We start from the raw sequence: 15484 nt of genomic DNA, 5'->3' as shown, positions 1-15484 counted from the left end.
TTTGTTTAATCTTTTGTGATAGATTCCAGTTCAAGAATCCACACCTTTGGCTCTCATTTCAGAACTACATTGAAAAAAAAAAGCTTAAATCACCTTAATATAAAATATAGCCCACTTAGGGGAATGCCATAAGACAGACATAAAATCAACTTCATTTCAACAAGCTGGTCCTGACGCTGGGCAACACACTCCACGCCCTGTAGGGATTGTGTGTGCCACCCGGAACACAGAGTATAAAATGAGGCGAAAGTGTATGCGAGCTCTCACTACATCACTGCTGTTTCAAAGACAGGGGTTTGTTTCTTTATTTCCAGGCCCTCCGACAATGTACTAGCGATTCGGCTCGCTGGTTTAGCGGAAGGTGGCAGCTTACCTTCTGGAGACTGACATCAGCCCGCAGCAGGCTGTCCACAGTCGACCTCGGGAGGGACAGGTTGTGATGAAGGAATCCAGAGAAGGTTTCATTGTCCACCAGGAAATCCTGGAGCTTCAAATCTATGGAGAAATGGTGTTTTGTTTACAGTTAGTAACTCAAAACAAAAACAAAAAAGGCTCAACCACAATGGGGCAGGTGGAGAAGAATAGAGTATTGATTGCTTCATTTAAAACGGATGGGTGAGCATGGGTTTCTGGCTTCCATGCACTGAGAAGTGAATTCAGGAGCTTTGTCTCCCTGGGGAAGACATGAAAAGATTACTTTCTGATGACATGTTTGAGCCACACTCGGCGTGTGTCCCCATACTCCAACAGCGCAACAGTGGAGTTACACACGGTCTTTCCTGGTTTCCAACTGAAAAACCAAATCTTTAAAATGATCTCATCCATCCTACCTGAGATTTGTGACATGACCCCTGCTGCTCCTGACTCCCTGATGCCCTGTCACACAGCTAGAACTGGAAGTACTGAAAGCTTTATTCCGGCACGCCACAGGTGCTAATCTCCTGAATCTAACCTTTCTGTGGACCGGAGTGACTCGATGGGCTGCTTCAGCTAGACTGCTAGACACCAGCCCCTCGGCATCTGACACAGGTGGCTTGTTGACACGGCCGCAGCATCTGCACATCTAGCAAGCTCCTGGGTGGTGCTGATGCTGACAGCATGGGGACCACACTTTCAGGCATCCCTGGGGTGACTTTCCATGCTTATCCAGGCTTTTACAGACATGGCCATGAGGTACAGAGCCGTAAATCCCTGCTCCTCCAAACACTGAGGAAGATACGTAAACTTATGCTTAAAAGCCCACCCTGACTAAGTGCACTGGCTTCCAAAGGCTTTCACACAGACTCCTATTAAGCAATCAGCTCTCCACATTCATCGAGTGTCATGAAATAGAAAAGGCACTGGCCAAGAATTCGGGATTTGAGTCTCTGGTGGGAGGCTACATATGATGGCGCCATTTGACCATTTCTAACGTCTCCCTGAGCCTCGGGGTCCTTGGGCTCTGAAGCAACACCATCATTTTCCTGACTTATTTTTATGGACTATATTTATCTTCTCTTTCCACTCTAAACTTCTAATAACTTGATTCTTTTTTGCAATTAAAAAGAAAAAAGACAAACAATAAAACAAACAAACAACAAAGAAAGCAAACAATCGTATCTGTGACAAGATGGCTAGTCGGGCAGGCAGTGATTTGCAGAATTGTGGCCCACAGGCCCATACACAATCTGACCACTAGAGGGCAAACTTTACAAATCGCATGAAGAGAGAGGGTTCATCTGAAAACAAGACTACGGGGTGCACTGATGAGAACAGTTTATCCTGGCATCTGAAAGGGTCCCCCTGCATGGAGACAAACAGCCCAGCCAGGCTATCAACAGATCCGAATGATCCAGACCATCTTCTGCCTTGAGAAAAGTTCAGTGATTCTGAACTTGGGGAGCTCCGGAAAGAGATAAGAAGTGGTTTCTCCTCAACGCCTACGTGGTTGGTTCCTATGGTTGGTTCCTCACGACATCCAGAAGCTGATCCTAGGTCTGCTAGTGCCCCTCCTTGAAATCAGCACTCCAGCAAGCTGCTACCTGCCTGCTGCTTCCATTATATAAGACACCGGCACTACTGAACTACTGAATGCATTTCTGTGGTTGCCAACCGCAGAGCTCCTAAGACTCACTTGGCGGGGGGGGCATGCATAAAGTACAATCTGGGGGTCTGGATTCCTTCAGATACTAAACCGGTGGTTCTAAGGGGGACCAACCACAAATCTTCATTTTAATAAGCAGCCTTGATACTCCCAATATTGGTGGTCGGGAGCCATATATTATGACATGTTATTTTTTACCTAAACATTGCACGCACTGAACTCTGCTTATAAGAATACAGAATGTCGTCGAGCATTAGTGGCGCACGCCTTTAATCCCAGCACTCGGGAGGCAGAGGCAGGCGGATCTCTTGTGAGTTCGAGGCCAACCTGGTCTACAGAGCGAGTTCTAGGACAGCCTCCAAGACAATACAGAGAAACCCTGACTCGAAAAACCAAAAAAAAAAAAAAAAAAAAAAAAAAAAAGAATACAGAATGACAGAATGTCTTTTATCTTAGTGCTCCACATACCCAGAACAAGGCCTGACACAGAATTATCGCTGTCAATGATAGCTGAATAAATGCTAGATGAGATTACCAGAAAGATTCCAGAGCCATCCTTCAGCAGAGTGGCTCCAGGAAGAGGCTAAGGGTGTCAGGGCCACCTCTAGACCACACCCCCAGGAATAATAAGAGCCTGGACCACTAAAGTTGTCTTCCCAAAGACAGCATCCTCAGCATCCTCATGACAGAAGGCATGGAAGAAGGAAGGGAGGGAGGAAAGAAGGCAGGCAAGCAGGGAGTCGGAGGGCTTCAGTGGAGGCTTGAAAAGGCAGACATGCTTATAAGTAAATTAAAGAGGCAGACATGCTTATAACTAAAAAGAAATGGGGCTCGGTGTTGCAATACCCTGTAAAACACAGACACACACACTCATACACACAGACACATACTCACACACTCATACACACAGAGACACACTCACACACACTCACACACACACTCCAACACACACACACCACACTCACACACACACAGAGGCAATCCAAAATCTGGGTTCTGTACCCATTTACCAGATTGTTTGACCTACTTAAACTTCTATGACCTCTACCTGTAAAATGAGGACCAAAAGGGGTCTCTGGGAACCCTTGCTAGAGCAAAATACATTTTGAACTAACGCTCAGATGAAACAGCTGAACACAAATTCCTCCCAAGCAAAGCCACAGCAACGCACAGCATCCTACTTAGACACTTGAGGAGGCTCCCTCCTCCGGGGCAGCAGAAGCGTGGGAGGCTGACCCGGGCTGCACTTCCAATGGGTCTTGGTCACCCAGCAACACTCTGGAGACCAGCAAATGCGCTTGACATGTTTATAAGACGCTCCTGTTGTGTCAACAGGGTTGGAGGACGCAACAGGCTCTAAGGATAAAAAACAGCTGGGTGTGATCAAACCGCAGCCGCCTGTCCGTCCCCCCCCCCCCCCGGGTGAGACACAGAAACCAAGAGGCAGTGAAACAGCCAACAACCCTCGGCAGTGCATGAGCGTGGTGTGGCAGACGAGCTGGGTGGGGAGGCTGCAGGGAGGGCCAGAGACCCCTGGCTACAAACAACTAAAACTTTCAGTCGGGCCACACGGATACACACCCACTAGCTCCTACCGTCACATCGCCACCGACAGCTGCAACTCATACACACACAGGAAGGCTAAACTGTGTGCTAATGCTAGTTCTCAACCTTGGATGCTCCTAGAGCCACTCCCAGAAACTCCCAAAGCCAGACCGCACCCCAGAGCAATGAACCAGAACTGCTTAGGATAAGAACTGGGTCTCAGACATTTAAAACAAAAGCAAAAGCAATTTCAACAAAGTTTGAATGTGGCGGCGCATACCTGTAATCTCAGTACTTGGGAGGCAGAGGGCTGCACATTAGTGGTCCCTCTGGGCTACAGACTAAGTTCCGGGTCCATGGTTACATAGAGAGATAACACCTCAAAACAAAATTATACAGGTACAAAGGGGTTTGGGACCATAAAACCCAGAATGTAGTAGTGTCTCCCATTATAAAATAGCTGTGTAGCCAGAAGAAGGTTCACTGCTTAGAGAGGCCAAGCTTTTTCTGTAAAGGAAAATAACAGAATCTACCTTTTGAAGACCTGGGGACTAGAGAGGTTTGTAAACCATAGCAATGAGTAACCAGCTAGTGACAGATGCCTGTTAAACGGTAATACATTCATTGTCACTAAAATGGCTGTTTTACTTGGCTTTGCTACACTATATAGCAATGTGCAGGAAAAAATGAGAACACAGATCTGCCCTCAGGGGCTTTCTTGGTTATTAGCAAGAGAGATGGAGAGGAGCACAAATTGCAGAAAGCAGAAGAAAGGGTAGAAAGACGAAGGAGGATATTCCATAAACGCCGTTAGGACGGGATTAAATTTATCGGCAAGAACATCATGAAGGAAATTAGGCAGTTCTAGAAACAACTACAAATCAACCACCCCTGGGATTTAGTGGTGTAAAGACAGTCCCTTTCATGACGGCAGGCAGCTTGAAAATTCTGTACTCAACAGGGCTATATACACAGTAAATTCTCAACACATGTCCATGAACAAAGACACAGAGAGAACAAATTCTACAGAACCCCAGATTTGAGGAGTAAGAGGACAAAGGGGGAGGTGGGAAACAAATGGCACAAGGACAGAGTGGGATGGCTTTGCTGGTCTCTGTCTTCAGTATGCAGCGAGCTGGGTAGAGAAATGAAAATCACGGAGTAAGCCAGGGGATCTTCTTGAGTGAAGACACTGGATGGATGGGTGGCTGGGTGGATAGATGGATGGATGGATGGATGGATGGATGGGTGGGTGGGTGGGTGGGTGATATGGGTAAGTAAATGAGTGACTGGGTAGATGAAGGATGGATGGACAGATGGATAGAGGGGTGGTGGAAGGGTGGGTAGATGGATAAACAGATGAATGAGTGGATGGATGGATGAGTGTGTGGATGGATACAAATGCATGAATATAAAATGAGCTGATATGGCCTGGGAAATGGCCAGTTTTGAAGAGATAAATTCATCTGGTATTGGGAAGGGGAAAGACCAATTCAGACATGAAGGCGAAACAGATGGGGTCAAGATGGCTAGTGTCCCGAAGCCTACTTGGTTTCATCAGCCCAAGGGAAGAGAAGCTTCTGGGAGACAGCAGCTGGAGGCTCAGAAAAATACATCAGAGGGAGGCCCGGTTAATTAAATGATGAAACACAGTCAGACACAGCAGCTCATACCTGCAATCCCAACTGCTCAGGAGGCTGAATAGGAGGATCACAAAGTCAAGGTCTCCTTGGTTCAAAATGTGAGTTCAAGGCAAGCCTGGGCAACCTAGTGAGGAACAGTCTGTCTCAAGACAATTTCCAATGTCTGTGGATATGTCTCAATGCTCAGTGGTTAGAGCACTCACCTAGCAGGCATAAAACTGTGAGTTCCATCCCCAGTACCAGAATAAATAAGTGGACAAATGAACATAACAAAAATGACGATAGCAGCCACCTCCCTGGATTGACAGGGAAGGCTGAGTGAGAAATGTTGGTGCGAGCCAGGGGCATTCCTGCGCCGAGTGAAATGCTCCATAAAGAACTGCTAATACGATCCTGTTCTCATTAGCTGAGCTGCTGTGTTCAGAATGGGGGGGGGAAGCCAAGGGACTTTGCCAAGAACACTGGGATGCCAAATTGAAGGTCGATAAGATGTGTCTGTGTGTGCACGTGTGTGTGCGCGCAGATTTATGTGTGTATTACGCATCTGCCTGGCTGAGTTCCCAGGTGGGAGAGAACTATTTTCCCTTTTTTATTCCCCTGCTGATACTGTCTACAAGGAAAGGTCAAGACTCACTCAAATGTGTCTATTCAGAACTTGGTGAAAAAATGAATAAAAGCCACCCCTAATGACACAGGCCCATTATAACCCAGCTATCTGGGGGCTCTGGGGCAGGAGGATTACAAGCACAAAGCCAGCTTCAGCAACTTCACAACTCTTTGTGCCACAAAGAGAAAGGGGGAAATGGGCAGGGGACATAGCTCAGGCGTAGAACATTTTTCTAACATGGACCCAGTTCAATCGGCAGCATTACAAAAAGGAGAGAGAGAGAGAGAGAGAGAGAGAGAGAGAGAGAGAGAGAGAGAGAGAGAGAGAGAGAGAGAGAGGAGGGAGAGAAGGAGGGAGGGAGGGGGATAGGACGGAGAAAACGGAAAAAGTAAATAAAGCTAACATTTTATAGAGAGTCAACAAGAAGGGTCACACTGTCTGGCAGCCGCAAGGACAGACACAAGCACACTAACACAGCAGGGGTCCTAGGGAGACAAAGAACACTTGCAGCGAAAGATGGTCACTCCTCCATTTAACTCCACCCAAATGAGTTGATGGACCCGGTTTCTATTACCTGTGGAATATGTGGCTGGGGAAAAAGTTCTCTGAAAAATTATTTTCATGTTTCCAAGAGGAACACAGGGTCCAAGAGATCCCGCACCGAGACAGACACCGGCAAGTCAAACTCCAGCTCTGCCACTCCCTACCTCTGTGACTGTGACCCTCACTTGGCTACTTTCCTTGGTCTCCCTTGGCCTCAGTGTTCTCAGACATCAAATGGAGCCAGCGCCAACACAAGGGCTCAGCGGGGAAAGCTCCTGGCCACCCAATCTCGATCCCTGGGACCCACATGGGCCAACTTTCACAAGTCGCCCTCTCCAGTCACACCCCACCCCAACACGTACGAAGTAAACGAAGTGCAGAAATGTCTTAAAAATGAAACGGAGCTAACAACATTCACAGGCCGGTGTGGAATGCAAAGATTATGAGTGTGAACTCGACGGTAGGGCTGGGAAGGTGGCTCACTCAATAAAATACCTATTGGTCAAGCACGAGGAATTGAACTGCCGGCCCCAACAGCCATGTAAAAAGTCCTGCAGCGTGGGACATGCCTGCAATCCCAGTGGAGACGGGCTGACAGCTGAGGCTTTCTAGCCAGTTGCTATAACCCACTCAGTGAGCTCCAGGCTTGGTGAGACCCTAAACTCGTAAGTGACCGCCGACTTAATATGAGTGTGCATGCACCCACACACACACACACACACACACACACACACACACACACTCATTCAAGATAATGGCTGAGTAGCTAGGAGTATTTACATGAGAAGGTATGACAACTGTCACCGAATGTGACAGAAAGCTGTAGGCAGCAAAAGGCCAAAGGAGGTCAAAGGAGGTCTCTCAGGGCAACCCCTCCAGCATGGACCAAAGAACCCGAGCCAGCTGTGGAGCGCAGCTTCCCGATTGCCCTAAGAAGCAAACAGCCACCTAACACGACCCTGGAGCTTTGGGCAGTCAAGCTGGGCAAAGGGGAGGAGACAGGGAAAAACAAAATAAGAGGTTGGCGTCTAAAGGAACAAACAGACGAGATGTGTCATGGGCTGGGAAAGAATGAGACTCTATCCTGGGTCTCTTGCCATCCATCTGGGTCAGGCCTCTGCCTCCAAGCTAAGGAAACACCTCCCAGGGAGACAGAGGCGGTGGTAAGGAGGAGCCCTAACCCAGGGGGTCTTCCTGGACAATGAAGTGTTCCCTCCCTTCCCTCCCTCTGCCTGCTAGAACCCAGGCTCGGGAGCAGAGGAGGAGGAGGAGGGCAGGAAGCAGCAGAGGAAGGCGGAGGAGGAGGGAACCCTGGCAGCAGCCTCTGGGGTTACTCTCGGTCAGCGCCCTCTGCAAGCCCCAGCTTAAGTTTCAAGATCTCTGCAGTCTTGTGCTGGCCACAAAAAGGAACCACAGCAATCAGCAGCTTGAGAAGTGGGCTGAGGAGTCAACGGGGTGGGGGGAGTAGAGAAAACATACCATCATCCCCGGCCTGCTTATTCTTCTTAAATGGACCCCTGGAGGGGCAGCAGGGCAGGGTTGGGGTCTTCTGGCCCAGGCTTTACCAAATGAGCAAGGGCTTGAAGTAGGAGCCAGGGGGGCATTCTTGTGGTTTTACTTGGCCTACTCGGTCAGCCTTAAAAACAAGACTGAAATATTTTCAGCTACAAAGGGGCTAGAAACATCACACCTGTTTCTCTGATGGTTGGTTTCTTGGTTCCTTTCCTCAGGCTGGGTCTTGTGTAGCCATGGCTGGCTTTGAACTCCTGAACCTCCTGCTTCTGCCTCCCAAGTGCTGGCATTTACAGACATGCCACCATGGCCAGCTTTAGGGGGACCTGTTTCTTGGGTTTCTTTTGTAACACGGGGCTGTGAGTTCTTCAGGAGTGAGATGTCTCCAGAAGGCTCTGTGGGCTACTCCGGAGAGGAGAGGCAGCTGGGCGGCTACGGCCTGTGGTAACTTAGAGTGGGCAAAGGTGGGCACACATGCCTTGAGACCTCCCTGCCCATCATGGGGCCCTGAAGAAGTTTCTCTCTACAGCGAAGGCTTTCTGAAGAACTCCAGGAAACTTCAGAAAGCTCGGCTCTTGAATCTAATGAACTGCGTCACATCACGTTTCCAGAATTTTCCATTTCTAAGGACTTTGGAAGTCACTGTGCAGATCCTTGTGAGCCTCTGTATTTTGTAAACAAAGGTCTGCCTTCCAGTGTGAGTCAGGCAAGCATTGATGGCACCAAGCGCAATCCATATATAATGCATAAGAAAATACAAACTGGAGACTAAGTGTGCTCAAAATGCATGTTGATAAAGCGGTCGTGGCAGTTAGGCGAACATTTGCCCAGAGAACTGAGTACTCATGGTCATACACCCTGAACTGTTTGGGGCAAACAGCAGCAACGTTAAGACTCTTCTCTCTGCATCAACAGTGGTGAAACTTTAGACAGCGTGTATTGTTTCAATTATCTGGTGCAAGGTGTGTTAGTTAAATGTCCACTGTCCCAAGATACCAGTGCTAGGTTCAAACGAATAAAACCATCCAGTGAGAACCGGGCGTTGGTGGCGCCTTTAATCCCAGCACTCGGGAGGCAGAGGCAGGCGGATCTCTGTGAGTTCAAGGCAGGCCTGGTCTATAGAGCGAGTTCTAGGACAGCCTCCAAAACAATACAGAGAAGCCCTGTCTCGAAAATCCAAAGGGTGGGGGGCTATCCAGTGTGTTCCAAAAGGAGGAACAAAAGACATATCACACAACATAATCCCTGCCCTTGCCATCCAGGAGGAGATGTGAACAGAGTTAGGAGGGGCAGGGCGGCCCAGCTATGGGAGAATCAGACGAGACTGAGATGGAGTTGGACGGGAACACGTTTTCCCAGGTCCATGTCCTAAAGCAGGGGCTCCCCCTACAGGATAAGAATGCTGGGAAATTAGAGGGGGGGGCGACGCAGGGGAGCAGTCGTCAGAGCAGAGTCCTCTTGGATGGGATTATGACTTACACGGTGCACAGACACAGATGTAAGCAAACACTCATTCATAAAAAGTAAAAATTTTTTTTAGATTTTGGGGGCGGGCTCAGTCCTATATGTCCCTTCTACGAGGTTAAAGAGATTTTTTTCCCTCCTGGAGAGGGTAGCCCGCAAGAGAAGAGATAGTGACCCTGCAGCACCCCAACCTAGGACTCCCAGGCTCCTTAGAAACAATTTCCGGTGTGTCAAATTACCGAGTCGTGGATGTTTTCTCACGGAAGCTAGAGTGGACTCGGCCAATATGCAAGTCTTGCTGACAAGAAGAGAGAGAAGCCGCTCGAAGCCCCTGGAATGAGGACTGGTGGCATCTAGCTAGGAGCCTGAGAAGGCTGTGGCTCCCGCTGGCCAGCAGGTGGCGACCACGTGCAGGCTGGCTGGGACAGCCCTCGAGAAGAGGAAGGGTGACGCTGAGTTGCTACCATTGGCCCAGATGAGTTCTGAACCTCATAAGAAACAACACACAGGAAGCCAGTATCAGGGAAAACCCGAAAACGGTTGATAAGGAAACACTTTCTAGGGATTCTTTTGTGAATCCCAGAGGGGTGCAGGGCAGGCGCAGAGAGGGCCCTGCAGACAGAAGGAGGAAAGGAGAGAAAGGTCAAAAACCAGGAAGATGGGATTTAGAAACAGGAAAGACTGAATCAAACAGAAGGGGCAGAGGTGGGGAGGTCTGTGGGGAGGAGACTCGCCCCTAACTGGCTGAGACCAGACTCTACAGGATGCAGGACTAGGTTCAGTTTGTGGGACTTGAAAATCTAGGCAACAGGGGTTGGGGAGGTAATTCAGGAGGTGCACTGGAGACAGACAGAGAGACAGAGACAAAGACAGAGACAGAGACAGAGACAGACACAGACAGACCAAGATAGACAGACAGACAGACAGACAGAGAGACAGAGACAGAGAACAGAGACAGAGACAGACACAAAGACAGACAGATAGACAGACAGAGGCAGAGACAGACACAGACAGACCAAGATAGACAGACAGACAGAGAGACAGACAGAGAGACAGAGAGACAGAGACAAAGACAGAGACAGAGACAGAGACAGACACAGACAGACCAAGATAGACAGACAGACAGACAGACAGAGAGACAGAGAACAGAGACAGAGACAGACACAAAGACAGACAGACAGACAGACACAGACAGAGACAGAGACAGACACAGACAGACCAAGATAGACAGACAGACAGAGAGAGAGAAAGACAGAGACAGACACAGACAGACAGACAGACAGACAGACAGACAGACCAGGGATCAAGAGAAGGTAAGATGAATACACAGGTCAGACACTGAGGTGGGATTTTTTTCCAGGCAAGGTTAGGGAGAACTGTCAGGACACATCATGTGCGTACGTACATCGCCTGACGCCTTCTACCGTCTAAAATTAATAAGCTTACCAGGACGTGGTGGCAGGAAACACAGGGTCGTATTTACAAAGCCTCAGACACATTACACAGATCAATTTCCAGAACCTCTCAAGCCAGCTTCCGAGAAAGGTATTGTTGTTATCCTCATTTTTCCAAACCGGGAAATAGATGGGAGAAGGGAGCGGCCGGCTCAAGGTCACAGGACAAGGCAGAGGCAAATTCAAACCCCAACAGCTCTGATTTCACAACTCTAGTTCTTTCTCTACCAGCGACTACATGCACTGTTTTACTCTCTAAAACCCAAAGCTGGTTATGCTGCCCATGCTTCCCCATGTCAAAGTACTGAGCAGCCAGCGTCATCGTGTGGTAGAAAGACTCGGAACTTCAAGTCTCACAGACCTGGACCCAAGTAACAACTCTGTGGCACTGAGCAACAGATACAACCTTTTTCAGACTCAATTTTCCCATCAATAAAATGGGGACAGTACCAATTTGCCAATGCTTTCTTCAAAGAATCAATGGTCCACTCAAAATGTAAACTTCCGTACTCACACACACACACACACACACACACACACACACACACAAAGGTTCACTGAAGCTCTATGCACAATAGCTAAGTTAAAGAACCAACCTAGGTGTCCAACAACAGATGAAGGGGGGGTAATTATTTTTCATCCATAAAGAACAAAGCTATGGATTTAGGAGAAAAACAGCCAGAGATAATCACAATAATCAAATTAAGTTAGTCTCAGGAAGACAGATTTTCTATCTTTTCCTCTCCCTTGGGGACTAGATTTCATAGAGACAACACAGAACCATGCATGTTATGATATGAAGGTAGGAGCGGAATTGTTTAGGAAAACAAAGGGAACCAGAAAGAGGGAAGGGTTCAGCAAAAGGAGAGGAGGGGGCACGGGAGGAGTATTCTCAACATATGTCAGTATACCCTTATATGACACTTGACCAAACGTACAAGGCATACACACCTGCGTGAGTATACCCTTAGATGGCATAAGACCAAACATACAATGCACACATACCTGTGTGAGCATACCAAACATACAATGCCTATTTATGTCAGTACACCCTTATATGATACAGCGCCAAACATACAAAGCATGCCTGTATGAGTATATCCCTATACGACACGAGCCCGTGTGCAATGAGTGTATATATATGTATATGTATATATATAGTATGCATTAAAATCTCTTAACACAAAATGTCATCACGACCTTGTACAACCTTGTCTGTAGACAGGCTCAGTTCAACATCGCCTTTCGGTACCTCCATGCCACAGAGGCGGGAGGGCTAGTCTGAGCCCGAGCTGCTCTTTCCCAAACACGGGGTAAACACATCTCACATAGGAAAGGCAGGAGACAGACAGTGGGTTGTCTGACGGTCCCAATTCAAGCTTTTTAAAAAGCGACCTGATACCGTGGAGTACATGGCATTCTGTAATTGAATGCAATTGTGTTTTCTATGCTTGTCTGGCTGAAGCTGACCTTTGGCTTGATTTCGACATTGCAGTGGAGCTCCGTGTCCCCTGACTGCGGCTCAGTTGGAGCCAGACCTCTGCTCTGGATGGCAACCAACACACTGGGCTCTGGGGCACAGCATGGCGCTGGCGGTCCTGGGGAAATGCTCACACTGGGGTCTGGGGCACAGCACGGCGCTGGCGGTCCTGGGGAAATGTTCACGGAGGTAGAAAGGTTTCAAACCAGGAAACTCAAAAGCCTCACATCAAAACCTTAGGCAAGCACGCACAGGACGTGAATCAGAACCACTCAAGGATTTTACAGGCTTTCCATTCTGATGACATGCTGACACATGTCAATACATCTCCCAATACGATGACACACGGGTGTCAGGCACCAGGACGGAAGGCTAGACATTTGGGGCTACACGCCCAACTTGAGCAACTGCCCCCAATGAAACAAAAGGCTGAACTTGAGGCAAAAAAAAAAAAAAAAGAGAGAAGTAGCTTTGAGTCACCAGTCTTCAGAGATTGACCTGGGGAAAAGTCCCCTGGTGCCTGCTACATACAATGCCTGGAAGTGAAGAAATCTGGCGTGTTACCTCAGAGCTCTTACCCTTTCTCACCACCACAGCCTGTCTGCACCTGTGCCTTGAGGGTGTCGAGGGCTGCTCTCTCTAGGATGTGACAGCAAGGGCACTTTAAGACTGAAAGCCTACAGTTGGTTTCTCAGGCTCTCTGAGTTTCAGAGAGATGCCCTACCTCCCATGATAACTGTGGAAATGACAAAGAACAGACCCGCTGTCTATTGTGTGTCAGGTCAGCATGGAGAGGCCTTGCTCTCATTGGCTCATTGCGTTGCTGTGGCATCCCTGAGGAGGCACAGGAGTGGTATATAATTAGGCATGGGTACCACTGAGCGGCAGCAAAGGCGGGATTTGAACCCAACTATTCTGACTGTCCAGCTGGGGGGATATTTAAAAGCTGTTCGTTGCACATCAACGCCTGTCCTTAAACCCCTACACCGCAGTCAACTTCCTTGCCATGTCCCCACAACCGCTCTGCCCCCTAGAGCTCAGCTCATCTTTTTGACTTTCAAAGACTAACTCAGTATCAAAATTCCATATCAGTAGCTGTCAGGACCACCAGGCAGGCAAGACAGCTTTCCCAAAGCAAAGTCCAGCATGGCTTGCACATGGAAATGCGCGGACACACTGGCCCAAGCCACAACGGAAAGGCCAAACCAGCTTTGCATCTGTAGATGAAAAAGGCATCCATGCCATTACTTCAACATGACACCTAGCTGAGGGGACAGAGAGAAGCCGACTTAACTGAGGACGGCGACATGCACAGCACGGCCCTGGATCTCCTCCTGTCCCAACCTCAACAACCTGGGGGACATCTACATCCAGTCCGGTGCCAACACGCCCAAGATTCAAGCTGGCTCTTTGATGGCAGAGTCTGTAGGACCTTCAGGGGGTTCTGCATCCTGGAGAGAACACAACTGAAAAGCCCCTGAATCAGAGACGGGACAGGAGGAAGGGTTGTGAGCCGTCACCACAGACGAGAACTTAAGGCCGCAGCAGACGGCCCTGCAGGGGTGGACAGCACCTGCCTCGAAAGAACACAGTTCTCATGGAGGGTGTCACTCCCAAGGGCCGTGGAGCACATGCACACCAGGCAGAGCTTTGAGGTCGTCCCTCAGCTGCCCCTGCTGCCTTTCCTGGAGCGAACACGAAGGGCCAGAAAGCATTCTTCTGCGGTCCACAGAGTACCCTCTGGACCTCTACACTTAGAGCGTGTCAGTGTGGCTGTAAATCAGGACAGGGCCAGACACCTAGAGAGCTAAGAGCCAAGAGCTAGGATCTTGACTGAGTCCTATGCACGCGGGAGATCAGCGTTCTGGCATCCAGCCACACCACAGAACTGACAGCCCTAGCCACGCCACCTGGGTCCCACATGGCTGTAAAGAATGCAGAGCCCATACAGGCCGAACGAAAGGACTGCCCGTAGACCAGCAAAAGTAATGGTGACACGACAGGGAATTCACCGGACAAGGGTGTAGCTAGTTGTGGGAAAGTGGTGTGTGTGTGGTGGGCGCGAGCTTAGGCTGTGGGGATGGTCTATCCCGGAAAGGCCACATGCCTCAGCCTCTAGCAGAGAGAAAGAGAAGGCAGGTGGGTTAGGATGGCCTGGAAGAACCAGAAGCCTCGGGCCCCCAGCATAAATAAGCACTTCCTGATTCCACACCCAGTAGGAAGCCTAAGCTGTCCTAGTAACTTCCTTCCATGGAGGATGGGACCAGGAGCAGGCACTGGGACAAGGTGGGTATCCTGGGGGATGGCTCTGAGTGTGTTCATTCATTATTGCTAAGTGAGGAATCTTAAACAGCTGGAAGCTGAAAAGGGAAGCCGGGAAGGCAGGGCCAACGGCAAATGGCCAGTCACCTTGCTCTCCAGGCCTGTCCTGACTGGTGGCAGCAAACCACTAGGCATGGCTCTTCCTCTCACCATCCCGAGAGAAGAGGTCAGTCCCGGGCCAAGAGAAGCCAATGTGGTAAATGAGTCTGGACGACAAGGCCAGAGAGGAGGCTGAGGGCGGGGAGGGACTTCCAAGTGGGTAGGGGCCTCCTCCCCCTCCTCAGCGCGTGGAATTCACATAATACATGCTACTGTCTTTTTTTTAAAGAATCTAACCTTTGCAGATTTTACAAAAAACGTATCTGGGAGTAAACACATTGCTAAGAACCCCTCAGGGGGTCCTCAAAAGAGGGCCATGGAAGTGGGAAATCTGCCTTTCCAGTACACATTATACCTCTGAACTCAGGTGAGCCCTTCCAGTGAAATTGTGGGGAGGCCAATTTTTTTTTTTTTTTTTTTTTGGTTTTGGTTTTACGAGACAGGGTTTCTCTGTATTGTTTTGGAGGATGTCGGTCCAGCCTGGCCTCCAACTCACAGAGATCCGCCTGCCTCTGCCTCCCGAGTGCTGGGATTAAAGGCGTGTGCCACCACCGCCCGACTGGGGAGGCCAATTTTATGAAAGAAAATCAAGACTAACTTGGTGCTAATTCTGAGCCACTGGTTCTCCAGTGCTGGCTTTGATGTTTTCCACAGCAATTTCTCTTGATTTGACGTCATTCTCTAAAGACGCACCCGGGGTTACCCATCGTCACTGCCGTGCTGCCGTTCAGA

General features: G+C 49.1%; 1 protein-coding gene across 3 annotated transcripts in view; it reads right to left on the bottom strand.

Annotated features, from left to right (window-relative positions):
• The window catches only part of Abca1 (ATP binding cassette subfamily A member 1), a 124689-nt gene that overhangs the window by 70223 nt on the left and 38982 nt on the right, over positions 1 to 15484 (bottom strand). For all 3 annotated transcript variants that reach the window (XM_021230906.2, XM_005076485.4, XM_040738335.1), the window contains exon 6: positions 374 to 495. In XM_021230906.2, the coding sequence (XP_021086565.1) occupies positions 374 to 495 (122 nt within the window). The remainder of the gene's footprint in view (positions 1 to 373; positions 496 to 15484) is intronic.

Source organism: Mesocricetus auratus, unplaced genomic scaffold (assembly GCF_017639785.1).
Source record: "Mesocricetus auratus isolate SY011 unplaced genomic scaffold, BCM_Maur_2.0 Super-Scaffold_6730, whole genome shotgun sequence".
NCBI classification, from domain to species: Eukaryota; Metazoa; Chordata; class Mammalia; order Rodentia; family Cricetidae; genus Mesocricetus; species Mesocricetus auratus.
Note: the sequence above shows the minus strand (reverse complement) of the source record. Positions and strands in the feature narration are given on the sequence as shown.